Source organism: Mauremys reevesii, linkage group 12 (genome assembly GCF_016161935.1).
Source record: "Mauremys reevesii isolate NIE-2019 linkage group 12, ASM1616193v1, whole genome shotgun sequence".
Classification (NCBI taxonomy): Eukaryota; Metazoa; Chordata; order Testudines; family Geoemydidae; genus Mauremys; species Mauremys reevesii.
Genome location: NC_052634.1, coordinates 940851 through 957315, shown reverse-complemented (window position 1 = coordinate 957315; position 16465 = coordinate 940851). Strand labels below are relative to the sequence as shown.

Genomic DNA, 16465 nt, shown 5'->3' with positions numbered 1-16465 from the left:
GCTAAAGGCTGGTCCTCACCTGTCCTGTAGCCAACCCTGCCCTGATATTTTGAAGAGAGGGCTCTGCAATGTCCTTTGCTAGCATGTGTTTGTATCCCTGATGACTATGGATGGTGCTGGGCACTAGGGAGACATAGGGACAGAACAGGTTGTATGAAGAGAAGGGCCTGGAAATTGGTGGCTTTATTTTTTATCCAAAAAATCAGATTTTTGTATTTAAATTAGAAACGGTTTTATTTTTAAAAATAAACTTATTTAAATGTAAATGTGAACCTACATTAAGGCCTAAACTTATTGTAATTTATTAAAATCATTTAAATTGAATAAAAAATATTAAGCAGTACATATTTGCTGTGAAGTTTCGAAGAAAGTCAGCCTCTGAACAGGAAGTCACTGGCTAAGCACCTGGAACCAGAGTTTATTGAAGTGCTAAACCAGCTTTCAACAGCAGTATCTTTTCTGCAGGTGCAAAGAAAATGTTTTTTTTCAGTTTATTCAACTATTTCAATTCAATAACTAGTTCAGTTAAAGTTCAAAAACCAATTGGAGTTGAAAAAGCAGGAAAACTTGTTTTCCTCTTTCAATCTATTAATAAAAACTAGGTATGAGAGGGTTGATATCTACTCATTCTAAAATCTTGAAGACCAGAAAAATCGGTTCAATTCCCTAACTACTCTTTTTGTTTAATAAGTTAATTTTAAATACAAAACATATTCTGATAAACTTTTTTTTTTATTTTATATCCAGCACATTTAAGGTAGTTTTTTAATTAATAAAAACAAAATTAAAAAGCTGCTTTTGTGCATTTTTAACTGAATTTGAATTTCCATCCAAACTGAATTTGAATTTCCATCCAAACTGAACCAAATCACAAGTAAAAAATTAATCATCTGCTTAATAAAAATGTAAAAAGTAAGAATCTGAATAAATGTTTAAGCTATACGATTGCTTAAATAAATGTGTATAGATATAGCATATCCCCCTGGTTAGCAAAAAAGAAGCAACAGATTTCAGTGTACAGGCTGTATTGAGTTGCAAATCAACATGTTTTAATGTTTACCAACAATGAGAATCAACATCTCTTTATGAAAATAACTAAAAAGTACAAATGCAAAGCAAGATTAAAATCAATTATTTAAGTCCAGGTTTCCTGCATGCTGATTTAAAGCATGATTAAAATTGGTGATTTAAATCACTTTGTTTTAAATCAATCCACCCTGCTGGGTCTTTTATGTCCTGCATAACCTTTGGGTATCAATGCCAGGCCCCTCTAAGGGGAAACTGGGAGATTCTTGGGCCTCCCCTGTTCTTCAGAGAATGTCTTGTTCTGACCCAGATATCCTGGTCAGCATCTTCCCACATCCAGTGCCTTGGAGAGAGGGGGTATGCTGAGAATTTGCTGTCTTGAGATCAGTAGAGGGCAGGGCTCTTACGGGCTTTCACTTTTAGGACAATCCAGCCACTTTGCCAGCAGGAATGATTCTGATTCAGAGGTGTTGGGCTTTGCTGACTGCATAGCATAGACCTGATATGGCAAACCTGTGATGCTGCTTATTGCAGGCTGAGCGTGTGCTGCAGACCCAGAAATTCTGTGACCCATCAGCCCCAGCCCTTCCTTCCCTGCCACCATAGCTAAGTAACTGTGGAGCCAAGGCCATACGTACAGTTGGAGGAAGGAATTGACACAATTTTATTCAATTAGCTTTTATTGGCAGGACAGGCTGTACAAAAAAGCTAGGCTGCTCAGGTCTTTGCTGGGCAGCTCTGCTCCCCTCAGGATGGGATCACGCCCAGTGTCTGGGGCTTGATCCCCCAGGGCCAGGCGTGTGTCATTCCTCAGCTGGTGGCAGGTGGCTCTGCTGTATTGTTCTGTCTCCCGTGGTCAGGCGCAGATTTTCCTTGTCCCTCTGCAATGAGACATCTCTTCTGATTCTGGGTATTTGAGGAAATCTCTTCCTCGCACTCCCTCATATTTAGGATGTGGGATGGAACGTATTTGTGTCTCAGTCTCTCCTCTGTCCTGCTAACTGTACAGTTGCTTCTTTCTGGGTTCTGACCATGCCTTGAGGCTCCCAGTTTGCACCTGGTTCTCAATTTGGTGGGAGTCTGCCTTTGTTTTACCCATGTCACTATGGCAAAATATTATCTGGTCTCACTTTTCTGGGCAGGGATCTGGCACAGTCCAGCTTGTTGCTGTTCTTGATTTGTTCTTCCCAGTGACAGGTGTGTTGGTGTTTTAAGCATTGGTCGATCACACAAGCTGAAACAAAAGGCTGGTGCTTCCAGATGAGAAGCACAGAGAATGTGGTGTTTGTTTGAGGTATGGAGATCCCTGTGCGTGCACTGCAGTAGAACTTGGAGACATGTCAGGCTGTTGCCGGTGATCACCTGAATGGGGCAAGCTGACTGGCACAGAGGGAATTACCGAGGGAAAGTTGGTGTCAGGTTTTCTTGGCCTGCCTGTTGCAAATGGGAAGTGCTGTCTTTCCTGTGTGACCTCTGTCTCTGTTCCCTTTCTTGTACAGTCATTTGCATTGTCTCTCGATTCAGGAATACTTGACTGACTGAAATCGGCTTGCATGTCTCTCCTCCAGGCGATGAGAGTTCGGGGTCAAGACTCATGGGTTCTGTTCCCAGCTCTGTCACTGCCTTGCATGGTGACCTTGGGCAAGTCACTCACACAGGTATAGAATAGAGCTAATGATACAAGGGTTGTGAGGCTGCAGGATGTCTGTGAAGTGCTTTGGGATCTTCAGACCAAGTGCACATTGTTGTTATAATAACCAATTTACTCCTATGAAATAATTCTGCAGGCAGATGTGGTCAGGAATCTTGTATCTGCGGAAGAGCTGATTTAATGGAAATAAATTGAGCTTTGGTCTGCCTGGAACTGATGAGCAGATTAACCTGCCAATCAATCCCCTCTCTTACAGTAACTGGCCATGAGACCATGGCTTTGCCCATTAATTCAGCACTCACTGTGAGCCCCTCGTGCCGTGAGTCTGTCTAGTTTTCCAGAAAGCCAGACCGTAAGTGCCCCTGATTGGGTTATCGCTCTGGCAGTATTATTACTGCTTCTTCATCCTTCCCCTTCATGATTCTTTTCATTTATTAAAGGGAAAAAAACCCAGCCACTCTCAATCCCGGCTGGAATATAACCGTGTCTGACAAATGCTGCAGGCCAGAGCAGTCTGGTTTCAGCTTGACATTTATGTGGCTTCAGACAAGAGCCATACTTTCTCCATCAAGCCAGCCAGCTGCCTTCTGCCAGCTCAGACAAGTAGTTGGGCATTGGCCATCCAGGGGGCCCAGCTAGCTCTGCAAGCAGAAATTGGTGCTTCCCAGGTGAGTGCCGTGTAGAGACTGGGATGCTGTGGCACTACAAGAGGAAGGGATTAGCTCGCGGTCACACAGTAGGTGAGTGGCAGAGCCAGGAATAGCACCCAGGAACTCTTGAGTCAGGAGGCATCCTGATCTAACTCCTTGACCATGTTGCCTTCACAGCTAGAATGACTGAAGTGGCCATTATTGGCCCTGTAGAAGTCGAGTGGAGACAGGAAGGTTGGTCTGTCGATGATTTGGGTATCAGCAGGCAATCGAAGGCTTGTGTGGGTAGAAGGGAGGGAGGCACCCTAGAAGCTTGTGACCTACTTGGCTGTTTTTTTTCCCCTCTGCTGTGTTTGCAGGTTGCTGCTGGGAGCATTAGAGCTGGAAAGGTGCCCTGAGGTTGTGGCTTAATTAATTAGTGTTTGCAGAGTGTTTGGAGATGCTCCGAGGAAGGGTGCAGCAGCACAGAGTGATGGTGCTGCTGCTGCTTTTGGGGGTGGCTCTGCCCTTGGAGGGAACTGCCTCCAGACGTGGCTCACCCCAGCCCCAGGAAGCTGTATGGGAAGGGGGAGCTGGTATTCCGGGGGTGCAGAGTCACCAGGCAGCTTTTGGCCAGCTCACATGTGCAGTTTTTGCCCCAAAAGAGGGAGGACGTCTGAACTCACCTGCCGATGAGGGTCTCTCCTAGGAATGAGCTTAAAGGGTTAGTTGAGTGCTATTGCTTCTCCAAGCCTGGGGCTGTGGGGAGCTCGGGTTCTGAGAGGCCAGCGTTTGGGACCTTGAGATACTGTGCCATGGATAGTTCTCGCGTGTCCTACGGGGCCAGTTTAATGGGAGCCAGAAGCATCAATACACCTTGCAGTTTATTGACCAAGGAGCTAATAACCCCACACTTGTTTAGCAAAGGAATTGGCCATTTGCCACCTTCTGAGAACCCTCGTGTCCTGAGGCATTGAGGGTCAACACAACTTCAGCTTCAGGGGCTTGGGGAGGAGTTTTAGTTCAGAGCCAAGTGGCAGGAACTGTGGGGAGACCCGCTTTACATTTATCCCCCACGTCCTGAGGCAAGTGTGTGGCCTGGTCTGGTTTATGGCTGACACATGCTCCCCCCCTCGCCCCCAGCTCAGCCTGCTTGCCCCTGTTTAGAGACATGTTGTATAGTTCAAACTCTAGACTCTGGGCAAAGGTTATGGCAGCAGCTGGCTCCATGCTGGTTAGTTAAATTGTTTCTAAGGGACATTCAATCAAATCATTTAATTCTCTTCCTCTTCCCTCGTTTTTGTCCCTGAAACTCTTTGAATCCCCAAGACAAACCCCCAGAGGCTCCATCCCCAAATCCCACCCAGGGAGCAGCTGCCCCTCCCTCCAGTCTGCCTGGATGTCTGATTTTGCGGGTCTTACATGTTCCTCCTTCCCCTGTCCCTGCTGGCAGCTGGGGAAGGAAAGGGGGTGTTGACTCGGCCTCAGAGAAGCAGGGGATAGTGGCATTTTAGCTGGGAGGGTGAAATTGGAAGTGCTCTGCACCCTGGCTGCTGCACCTCCTGGGAGCTCTGGAAGAGGCTGCACCTCCTCCCTTCTGAGTGGGAGGCAGATGCTTAAGCACATGATGTGTCTGGAGTTGGCTCTCTGCCCTCCTTGCACTGCTGGTTCAGTTTTGTCTACAAGACCCCAGAGGAAAAGTCAGGCAGCCCCAGGGACTGATTATTATGTGGACAGGGAAGACACAACAGCCAGTCCCATCTGTAGGATGAGGTGAGGGATATGCAGCTGTTCCCTGCCCAACTCCCAGCGTGCCAGCAACACCACAGGCAGAGCCAGGCAGAGGATGCATTAGCATCACAGGGCTTTGCCGTCTGTGTGCTGGAAAGAGCTATCCGATTTCAGTTGCCTGGGCAATAAGGCTAGTGGGACACCCGGATAGTTACTGGAATATAATCCCCGGGCACCTGAGCTCCAAGGAGATGATCAGCATGGGAGATAACAGTACTTCATAAGGGCATGGCTTACCCTGAACCCCAGGGGGAGTAGAGCAGGGTTAGGGGGACAGTTCAGCACAGCCCTGTGTGCTTGAGTTTCATAAAAGAAAAGATCCAATAGAGGTCCCAGGACCTGTTGCTAAAGCACTGTTCTGTACAAAGTAGCTCCAGGTAAGAGATGAAAAAGACTCTGGTATCTTACTGAAGCTGCAGGAGGAATTTAAGGAGGTGGACTTAGCTAGGTCAGTTGTTAATATTCCTTTTCTTCTGAGATGTGCCCTGGACTCCTAATGGCTCCAGGTAGTCAGGGCCTCTGCTTGGGTCACATCCAGAAGATGGCACCTGCAGCAACCCCGTGCTGTGGCACTGGCTTGAAGAAGAGCACTCAAAGGAGCATGGACATTGCGAAGCTGTCTCAGACTGTGTCTTTCTAGTGCTTCCTCTCCTCTCCCCTCCCCTCCCAAAGAGGCCAGTCCAGCTGCTTCTGTGCATGTATCCCTCTAATGGCCAAGTATGGAATAGCCTGACTATAGGAAAATGTCTTCTGAAACCTAGTCCCCATGCTTAGAAATTGAAGGGTTAATAGCTCTTACCCTGTCTAATGGAGCTGTGGGTGTTCCCCTTTGCATTGCTGGCACCACTTCCTACTGTGCTTTGCATTCCAGCCAGCATGTATGTGCAGCACACACCAGCAGTGTGGCTTCGGCCTCCTCCAGAATGCAAAGTGCTGGTTCAGAGCAATTAGAACTTCTGTGGGGTATTCTGTAATGTTGGAAGCGAGGAGAGAAGGAAGATTGGGAGGTGGAAATCTCTTGTGTGGGCGCCTCCTACTGGCAGCTTCCTGCTGGAATGTTTCCTGTGGAAGAGGAATGTGATTTGAAACTGACTCCCATCCCTTCCCTTCCCCATGTGGCCTCATGTCATGGCTGTGGTAGCAGTAAATAGCGGTTCCCTATGGAGGAGAGGTAGGCAGGTCCACAGATGGAGCCCAGACCGATCCACCAGGCTTTGGTGGCCATTGGTTCCTCCACCGCCAGCCTCTTGGAGAGCAGGCCCTGGGCTGTCGTGGTTCCTCTGGAGTCTCCAGAACTGACTAGCAGCTGGGGTTTTGTGGGACAGTGCTTGGGCCATCCTGCCTTAGAAACGGGAGCAGGAGCTGAACGTTTGCTCCCTAGCACAGGCTGGTTCTGGCCTGTCTCTACCTACATGGCCTGGTTGAGTGGAGGGGTTTGGCATGGGTTGGGCTGTGAGGTTAATGGTGCTGTCTCCTCGGCTAACGTGTGCTCCTGTCTCTCCCTCTGGCAGAATCGGAGAGTCTAGTGAACGGCAACCACCAGCTGTCTCTGAATGATGTCCATAAGGGGCAGGGAGGCAGGCCCCGGCCCAGCCACAGCTCCCTGGTCAGCTCTATCGAGAAGGACCTGCAAGACATCATGGACTCTTTGGTGATGGAGGACTCGAGCTCTCCCAGGAGAAAGCTCTCTGCCAATGCCCAGTCCCCTGTGTCCTCCGTGGTGAACGGTGGTGGGCACTACTTCTTGTCCCCACCCTTGAGCCCTGGGGCCATGTCTGTGGGCTCCAGCTATGACAACGCATCCCCGCCCTTCTCCCCGCTTTCATCCCCAGCCAGCAGTGGCAGCTACACTAGTCCCTCTCCCAGTAGCCAGGAGCAGGGGCCGCCCATCCCCCCCGTGGTGCCAGTGAGATCTTCCAGCTACAACCATGCCATGCAGTCCCCACAGCAGCGGCCACTTCCACCTCCATGTGGGGGCTCCAGCCTGGACCTGAGGAACAGCACCATAGGCACAAGTGAGACACAGCTTGCAGAGAGTCCCAAGATGCAAAGGAGGGCAGTGCATGACGTCCCCCTGAGCCCCAAGCCTGGCCAGAGAGCCCTGCACCCTGAAGGCCCTGGGCTGTCAGCCTTCTCCAGCACCCGCAGAGCTGCTGAGAGCACACAGCTGGGCCATCCTAACCAGCATGTGCCCCTGGTGTCTGTAAGCTCAAGTGACTATGTAGCAGGGAGCCCCCAGGCTCAGCCTACCAACATCCCCAGCAGCCCCCGGCTGGTACCCAAATTTCAGTCACCGTCTTCTCAGAGGTTGAAAATTGTGGCTCTTCAAGAGCGTCCACCCAGCCCCTTCAGGGAGGGCAGGGAGCCCCCTGGCATTGACAGACACCTGGCCTCCAGCCCCTCCCGGCAGGTGTTGACAAGAGTCTTCCAGCCCCTGGAGACTGTGGGTTTCATCCATGTCAATCAGGACAGCCGCTCTCTGCAGCCCCCTGAGAGTCCCAGAATGGGCAGAAGGAGCATGGAGAGCATGAGGGATTTGCCTCCCCTCAGCCCTTCCCTGTCTCGCCGGGCAGCACCCCTGCCCTCTGCCTTGTCTCCCCAAGCAAGGACCCCCCAAGAGAGTCCCTCACAGCAGACCAAGCTGGCCAAGGAGGTTCCTGAGAGCCCTCGCATCCGGCGCAAGGCAGCCAGGCCCCTGGAGAGGCATGAAGACTTCTCCTCCTCGTCCTCCTTGACGGGGAAGAATTTGAGAACCAGGAGCCCCTCACCCATCTTCCAGGCAGAACTTGCCTCCCAGCGTAAGCCCAGCTTTGGCATCACCCTCAGCCCTGCATACAGCCTGGGATCGCTGGTTGTGCCCTCGCCCCGTCAGAGCCCCCGGGTACAGAGGAAGCTGTCAGGAGATCTGCGTCTGCCTGTGAGTACGAGGGAGCGCAAAAACAGCATCACTGAGATCAGTGACAATGAGGATGACCTGCTGGAGTATCACCGCCGCCAGCGCGAGGAGCGGCTGCGTGAGCAGGAGATGGAGCGCCTGGTGAGAGGGACAGGATGGGATGGGGTCTGGTGGGCAGTAGGGCATGGCACGGAAGTGGGGCCTGGTAAGGAGTCGGAGATGGGGCATAGTGGGGGAAGCACTATGGATAGACGCTGAGCTCTAGGGCAAGGGGGAGCACTGAATGTTGGAGGGAGAAGTGAGGTCTTCTTTAGTCCACGCTCGTTGATACTGTTGCCCATTCTGAGGAGCACAGGTAGTGCCACGGTGGGTAAAACACTGGATGTTTAGGAATATCTGGTTTATCCAAGCCCCTTGCAGCAGCTGGGAAGAGGCTCTTGGTCTTGCTGGAACTGGTTACTGTGATGCTGGTTAGGTTGCTTTGACTTAGACTAAGGCTGATCAAGTCTCAGAGCATCAGTTGGTCCTTGAGAGTGTCAGGAAGGAGCTGCCACCCCACATGGTACTGTTGGCCAGCTGCATGCTGGGCTGATTTGCCTCCCCTCTGTGCACCATGGGAGGCAGGACACCAAACTAGCTGGGTACATGGTCTGAGCTGTGCTGGTCAATCCATTCCCTGGGGGGTTTGATTCCTGGGCCCTTTCTGCCCTGCCGACCAGATTCACAGGCTGTATATGACTGGCTGCGTCCTCCCACAGCTGGGGCAGCAGTGGTAGCAGCTGCCCCACTCATTAGTCTGCTGAGCAGCTGGGTAAGACTCTGCATGTGACCCTGCCGGCTCCCCTCAGCACAGCATCCTCAGTTGAGGAGTTAGTGTGCTGCGTCTCTGACCGTCATTCATCACAGCTGCAAGCTCAGATGCTGTTATCTGCTGACTGTATCCTGGTCCCCTCCAGTTTCACATCATGTCTGGCAAGTTTACTGGAGCCCTGGGGGCTGCTGTGGCCCTCACTCCCTGTCAGAGTGGTGTTTGCTGAGGGTGAGGCACTGGCTGCAGTGACCCCTGTTCCCTCCCCCTCTGCTCCAGCTGACATGCTGCTTTATAGGAGCAATCGCATTGCAGTTCCTGCTGAAACACCAGTTCACATCCATGGCAGGGGGCATAATTAGTGGTCAGAGTAAGGCACTCACTGGTGAGCCCTGGGCTTGTAGCTTGCTACAGAGCCTGGAAAGCTCTTGCCTTGTGTATGTCACCTACAGGCCCCGTACCCCTCAAATGCCTTACAGGGATTTGTGAAGGGGAGGCAGGAAGCCAACCACAGTGCCCCCCACAGGAGAGGGGAGAGAGCGGAGCGCTCTGTTGATGGCCGAGGGGCTTGTGGCATTGGCTACCGGGTTGCTTCGGCCTTGCAGTCTCCAGGATGCATAGGGTCTGGGATCCTCCTTGCTCTGGAGCTCTGGCCTGTGCTTTCACACACCACTGTGGGCCTGACCCCGCTGTGCCACATACTGGTACGCCGACCACATGCCACTGGATGGTGTATACATCATTGGAGGGCTCTCTAGTCTCTCCACTCACCTCACTGGCACTATATGTTCTTGCTGTCACAGTGACCAGGGATTTTTTGTACCCTCGGTGAAGTTTTGAGTCTGACTCTTTCCAAGCCCAGACCTGCACCCAGATACCAGGGAGCCCAGGCAGTTGCAATAAGGGCTGGTGTATTCTTTGCATAGGGCCTTGGACTTGTACTGTTTTCAAACCCAGACCCTTTCTGCTGTGCATTTTGCTGCAGTTACTAACAGCTGCATACCAATAATGTGCATAGGGCTCTGAGTCTCTGGACTCCTTGCTTATCTGGAGAGATTACCACAAGAAGCAGCACTTGGGCCTCCCTTCTGAATGCAGATAGCTGGATTATGCAGAAGCCAATGTGCAATTAACCATCATAACAGGACAGGGAACCTAATGGATTCAAGTCAGGACAGTGCTGGCAGGTTATAAAGCTAAGTGGTCTGCATTTATGTGGGGTGAACTGTAAATCTACAAAGCCTATGGGTTGTATTATTGAGTCTCCATGTACAGGGTGCAGTGTGAGCCTACAGGGTATTGACTGGCACAGTCTGGCCTGTATGTATAGGACTTCGAGGCCTCTTCTCTAAATGTAGGCCCTCAGGATTTGACCGTATGCTCTCTAGGGGATGCCAGGCTGGGACTCCAGCTTCGTGCCAAAGTAGTTAGCTGCCTGGGCCCTTTTAATTGCATTGCATGTATTGTGCAGATAATGTTCCAAGGCTCCTGGCAGACGGGAGGTCTTGCGGGCACTTAGGCCCCATATTTAGGCCGTGGGACTGAGTTTTTACAGACTAGGCAGTTGCCTGACGCGGGAGAAGAGTGGGGTTTGCCCAGTGCATCTGTCTCTTCCTTTGTCCATGCGTAGCCAGTGAAGGGGGCCAGTCCAGGATGGTTCAAAGAGATTGTGTAGCAAAACCCCTCCCCTTGCTACTGGATGGTGTGCTGGGGCAAGCCAGATGGTAGTTGCTGGGCAGAAGTCTCTGCACAGGTAATGAGATCAGGGAGGCACCTATTGACTGCACTGCTTACCTTAGGGGGTCACTACTGCAGCCAGGGCCAAAACCACCAAAGATGGCTGCTGGCTACCGAGCTGTCCTTTGTGGGAGCTCATGGAGTGTCTGGTCTGTATTCCCAGGAGGCTGTCCAGCACCCAGCCATGTGCCTGGGGACAGGGCAGCACAGCTCACCTCCCTGTCCTTGGCCTCAGACTGCAAGGGTAGGGTTTGACTAAGGCAAGGTTCAGTGCCTGAGATCCCTTTCTTTAAGGTAAAGGGTTCCATGTAGGAACCGATGCCTCGAATCAACTGGGAGTAACGCTGTCTGGGAAGAAGGTGGATATGACAGTGTCCCTGATTGCAGGGGCACTTGGCAGGTGACGACTGGTGCCTTGTCAGGTGGGGGTGGCATCAGGTACAAAATAACGAGACCCGGCAAGATTGACTCAGCCTGGCACTTAATACTCCCCTGACATGGTCTCCAGGAGCCCAGGAATGTTCATTCTCCAGGGCACTCGCTTCCCTAAATCCCCTGCAAGATTACACTGGAAACAGGGTTCTGGGGTGTGTGCCGTTGCCGTATGCATGGTAAACAGCTGCTGCCTTCCCCAGGTGTGGGAACTGCCCTAGCCATTGCCCACATTGTCCGTACCATCTGCAGTGTGTGTGGAGTACCTGGGGGACAGGTGCTGCAGGAATGCAAGACTGTTCTCCATAGCACATCGCTGTATCTGGTGTGTTTGACCCTGGAGCCTCTCAGGGAGGAGATGCCATTGAAATAAACCTCTCTCCATAGCTTCTAGTGCCTGGGCTCTGAATGCACCCATGGTGCCCTGCTGTCCCTGTGACAGAGGAAAGTGCTCGTTTGGAGCTCCTTGTCCTGCCCAGCCTTGAGGAAATAGATCCCTTTGGGTGGCCAGGGATGTGAGTCTGTGGACAGCTGTCTGGCAAGGGGGGTAGGAAGAGCGCTGAGCATTTCCCCACTGGTAGTTCACTTGTGAGATGAAGCAGATTAGAGGGAACAAACTCAGGCTCCTCTTCTCTGGACCCAAGCCCCCAAGGGACTAGATCTGGTGGTACCTGTTGTCCCTAGCCAATCAGGGGCTGAAAAGAAGGAATAGCTCTCCTGGACTCCAGCAGATAGGCAGCTGCTGCCCTCTGCAGAATCTCTTTACACTGCAGCTGGCTGCTTTTGCTGGGGAGGTCTTTGGCTACATGTGTTCTGAGCTGCTGTGTTGCTGTTGACGCCAAACTCTGCGTCTGGTGCCCTGAATGCGTTCTGAGCTCCTTCTCAGAAGCAGGTCTATGGCTCTAGCTGGCCAGAGAGGCCGAATCTCTCGTTTCAGCTCGTGCTCCGCTCCCAGGGGCCCGTAGGGTTTGCAGACAGGTCTGGTTTCAGAACTGGGACTAGTAGGTGAGGCAGAGGGCCTGGGTCTAAGGTCTAAGTGTTAGCTATCCCTGACTAGCATGGCTCTGACTGGGCTGCATGCTGTGCATGGCCCAGGCTTGCTGTCTGGCTGCGCCCAAGGCTGGGGGATGCCCAGGGACTGGTTCTACTCCTTAATGTCTGGCTCAGGCTGTTGTGCTTTGGCAAGTGGCAGTCAGTCTCTTTCCTAGGTGCTCCGGCTCAGAGCTGTGGCGTGGGGTGTAAGAGAGACTCTCCACCCCCAACATGGAAGGAATAGGGTGGGTGTCAGCTTCCTGGGTTGGTGCAGCACCCTCGCTATCCTGTGCACTGCAGTGAGACCCTGATTTCCCCTCCCTTCCGTGCTAGGGGCCCATTCCAGCCCTAAGGACTCATCCCTGAGAATGGTCCTTCCATCCCCCAGTACCTCATTGTGCCAGCTCAGGAGAGGCTGATGCCACGCCTCAGCTGCCCATTGGTGCTCCTGCTTTGGGGATAGCGAACACTGAGGCACCGTGCCAGCTGGAGGTTTATAGCACCCTTGTTAATGTGCTGCCCTTCTCTCTTCAGAGTCTACATTGGGGAGTGCCTGACTCTCACGCCTATTCTCTCTGACCTGTGAGTTGATGGTCTCGGTAGGGCTGGGGAGTGCATAAACCCTCAGGCAGTGGCTGGGGGCATCAGGTTCGTGGGAGGAGGCATAAGGGGTGAGACAGACACAGGGGTGAGACGGGCACAGCACAGACAGGATGGGAAGGTTGCTCCTGAATATCCCCCTCCCTCTTAGCAGGAGAGCGAGAGCTTCTGGGCACTTTGTCCGCCCCAGCTGTAGGGAGGCCCTTTCCCCTCTGAGCAAGGCTGGGTTGGGAGCCTGGGATTCCACAGACGGCTGGGCCGAGGGGGAAGAGGGCCAGTGGGTGCGGGGAATCCATCTTGCTTTGCTGTGGGAACAGGTCAGAGGGCAGCACCCCCTTTTCTTAAAATATTCAGATTTAACCCACTCCAAACATGGGGCCTGGCTTCCTAACCCAGCCCCTTCTGTGTCTCTTGGCTCAGTGGGAAGCTGCTGATGTGTCCTTGCCCCAGGCAGTCTGGTCCCCAGAATGGGAGGGAGGTAGTTATGAAAGCACCTGCAGCCCTGTGAATCCACAGCAGCAGAGCGCAGAAATGTCTGGGGCAGTCCAGCATGGCTGGGGCTCTACCAGAGCCTGAGCCCAAGGCCAGGCTGTGCTTGGGTCTGAACATCCACCCCAGTATTACTAATCATCTTTGCTACAGTGGTGCCTAAGGACTAAGCAAGCCTGGGGCCTGCTGAGCTAGGTGCCAGAGCCTCTTTGATCCCGGGCCTTTCTGTCTGAGGCCATCCCCTCTGTTCCCCCAACAGGGAGATGACCTGGCCCACAGGTGGAGCCCACACCCATCCCTCTCTTGAACGTCCTTTGCCCTCTGCAGTGCTTTCCCAGGTCTCCCAGCCTGTCACAGCCTCTCCCAGCCCAGTCAGGTCAGGATCATCAACCGCCATTGCACCCGGGGGAGACCGAGGCACACGGAGGGTGTAGGTCTTGCCGGACGTCATGCAGCGTGTCAGTGGCACAGCTGGGAATAGAACCCAGGTGTCCTGATACAGCCGGGTGTCATGACTCTGTCCTGTGTTATAACCACAAGACCATAATTCTCCTCACCCAGACTCATTGGAGGGTGGGGGATCCTTTCTCCCAGGCTGCATCTGGATGGGGTGGGGGGAGGGAGCCGTGTTTACTCAGAACTGACTCAGGTTGGAGCTGCAGTTTGCACTCAGACTGCCTGATTCACTGTTCAGAAATAGCCCTGTGTAGTGTGCATGGCGAGCCATGCAGCTCTCCAGCCTGGGGCTATAGTCTATGTAATTAGTCTATCTCTGACTCCCAGCCGGTCACGTGTCTCCCGCGGGGCAGCGGGTTGGCACCCTGCATGGGGTGGTGCTGAATCCAGGTGGGCGAGAGGGTGAAGGTGAATTGCTTCCCTGCAGGAACATCCGACGGACCATGAAAGTGGGGCTGGATCCCTCTGTGAGTATATGGACCTGGGGGGAGGAGGTTATGTGGGGGTGGGGCTAGCAGGAGCAGCTGTGAGCGGGTTGCTGAAGCCCTTTGAGCCATGAGGAGCACTTCTTTTGTGGCTGCTGCAGTTCACCCCCTCGGTCTCTAGCCAGGGTCAGTGCAGGTTGGAAAGGCTGCTGCGAGGCTTTTTGTGTACCATCACCCCTGGTTTTCCTTTGTTCCCCTCCCTTTCATTGCTCTGCCCTGACCTTTGCCCCATTCTCCTCCCTCGCTCTACCTGGGCTGGGAATGCACCTGGAGCTGCATGGGTGCTTGTGCGGCTGTGCTATGCCAAAACTAAACGCACTGTGCTCTGCGGCCTGTCAGTCATTGTTCAACAGTGGCCCAGGACTGGAATAGCTGGAGGCTGCAGGTTTGACTGAGGGCGCTGGCAGGGCTGTGGGAGGGAGGTCTTCATTGTCCCTCTGATGCTATGTGTGGTGCCTGCTGCTGTACAATCGGTCCCTGATTTTCATCCCTTTCTGAAGGAAAAACCTGGCAAGGCCCAGTGTCTGCTATCTGGGCTCGTCAGAAACTTCATCTCAACGTGCAGAGCTGTTTAATTGTTGGCAGCACCCTTTGTGGCATGTGACCCGTATCTCTGTGGGTCCATCAGGCCACTGGCTTCCCAGACCAGTTGAGATTGGTTGTGAGACTGAGCTGGTCAGGGTTGTGAGTATGTGTCTGCATAGGTGTATGTGCGCACACAGCTATTTTTGCTTCCTTAGCAGTCTCCTGCCACTGATTCACAGGACAGCACTGGCATCTGCAAAGCAGGGGGTCACTCATGCGCCCAGGCAGATGATGGGAGCAACCTGTTGGGAAGGAGTAGAGGCCAAAACCCTTTTGGAATACGTTCCTGGGACAGGGGTTGTCAGGCCTTGGGGAGTAGTAACAAGGGGTTGCACCTGGTGGAGGGATGGGGCTGCTTGGGAAAGCACCTCAAGGGGTAGCCTGGTCCCCTGCATAGCAGACAAGTGCTGTATGGCTGGTGGTTCCTGGCCGTTTGAACAGGTACCACTTAGGGAGAGAACATGGATTAGTGGTTACAGCAGGGCACTCAAAACCTGGAGTTCTGGGATCATCTCCCAGATCCTCCGTGGACCTGGTATGTGGCCACGTTAACCTGTATGAAACAAATGATTCAAACAAACCCTTCCTCGTCCCTCCCTTTCCTGTACATTGGAGTGAGTAATAGCACTGTACTCTGGCCCAGAGCCAGGAGTGTCAGGGAGCAACATCTGACACAAGGCGAGGGCAAGAATGTGCTTGGACGGGTTGCATTGTGTGCACACTGTGTAACTGATGAGCGAGGGGGGCGCTCGTTCACCCAGGTAAATCTGGGGAGCTCTGCAGGCTTTTAGATAGACACCCGTGTCCTCTCACCTGGCAGGAGTGTGTTAATGAATGAGAACCATGTCCCTCGGTGCCAGGTGGGGATTCGTGCGGCCTTGGAGAGGCACGGTCCTGCCCCTCATGATCTACAGGGGATTGAACCCTTCACTATGATTAGGAATTGACTAGTCTTGGCAAGTCTGTTTTGTCTCGGTGCTGCCTGTCCTTTGCGGGGGGAGATTGCTTACTTTTTGTAACAGGGGTCCTGTCTGGGATGTGATTTGCAGCAGTGTACCAGTGCTTGAGATGCCGTAGGTGACCCTGGACACTGCAAAGAGAGGTGGGGAAGGGGCTGGGTCCATGCATTCTGCATCCGAGGTGACTAGCAATGTAGATAAATCCCTGCTGTGGGAGTATGACTTTTGTCCTGAGAACATCCCCTTAATAATATGGCACCAGCTTCTGCTTGGTTTCCTACTCCGGTGGGAAGCAAATGCTGCCAGACTCGGGGGGCTCAGATCGTGGGAGGGAGAGTGCTGTGGAATCAGTGATTCTGTGGCTGGAAGCAGACAACAAAAGCCATGGAGGGAACTGGCAGAAGCAAACCCTTCCTCTGGTTGTTGCAGGAGCAGCTGCCCCAGAAGCAGGTGGGATGCTGTGTCTGGGTTGATTTTCTGGGGGGATTCGAAGAGGATGAGACATTTGTTGGGGTTCCCTTGTTTTCTTTTTCCCCTCCCCAGATGTCGTGGAGCAGCTAGATGGGCTCCACTGGAAGCAGTATAGGCTGTGCCTAGCTCTCCTTCGATCCCCACTGCAGGGCTAGGCAGGCTGGCTCCACACCCAGCCAGTGGAGAGGAGGACTCTGGGTGCCTCCCTCTGGGCTATGGCAAGCTGTGCTGCTGAGCACGCTCAGTGGCCAAGGCATAAAGCTCAGATTGAGCTTCACAGCTCGTGCAAAATCTCCAGGTGCCCTTCTGGCCAGCGCTGCCTTGATACCAATCCGAGTCTTGGAAACAGCCCCTGGCACCAATAGGCAATTGTCTCAGGTCCCTGGTTCAATTGAAGAAGTGTGTTAGTCTTATTTTG

At 52.9% G+C, this 16465-nt stretch overlaps 1 protein-coding gene across 6 annotated transcripts in view; it reads left to right on the top strand.

Annotated features, from left to right (window-relative positions):
- The window catches only part of LOC120375716 (pleckstrin homology-like domain family B member 1), a 97169-nt gene that overhangs the window by 40368 nt on the left and 40336 nt on the right, over window positions 1–16465 (top strand). For all 6 annotated transcript variants that reach the window (XM_039496570.1, XM_039496574.1, XM_039496571.1 and 3 more), the window contains exon 7: window positions 6609–8134. In XM_039496570.1, coding sequence (XP_039352504.1) covers window positions 6609–8134 — 1526 coding nt within the window. The remainder of the gene's footprint in view (window positions 1–6608; window positions 8135–16465) is intronic.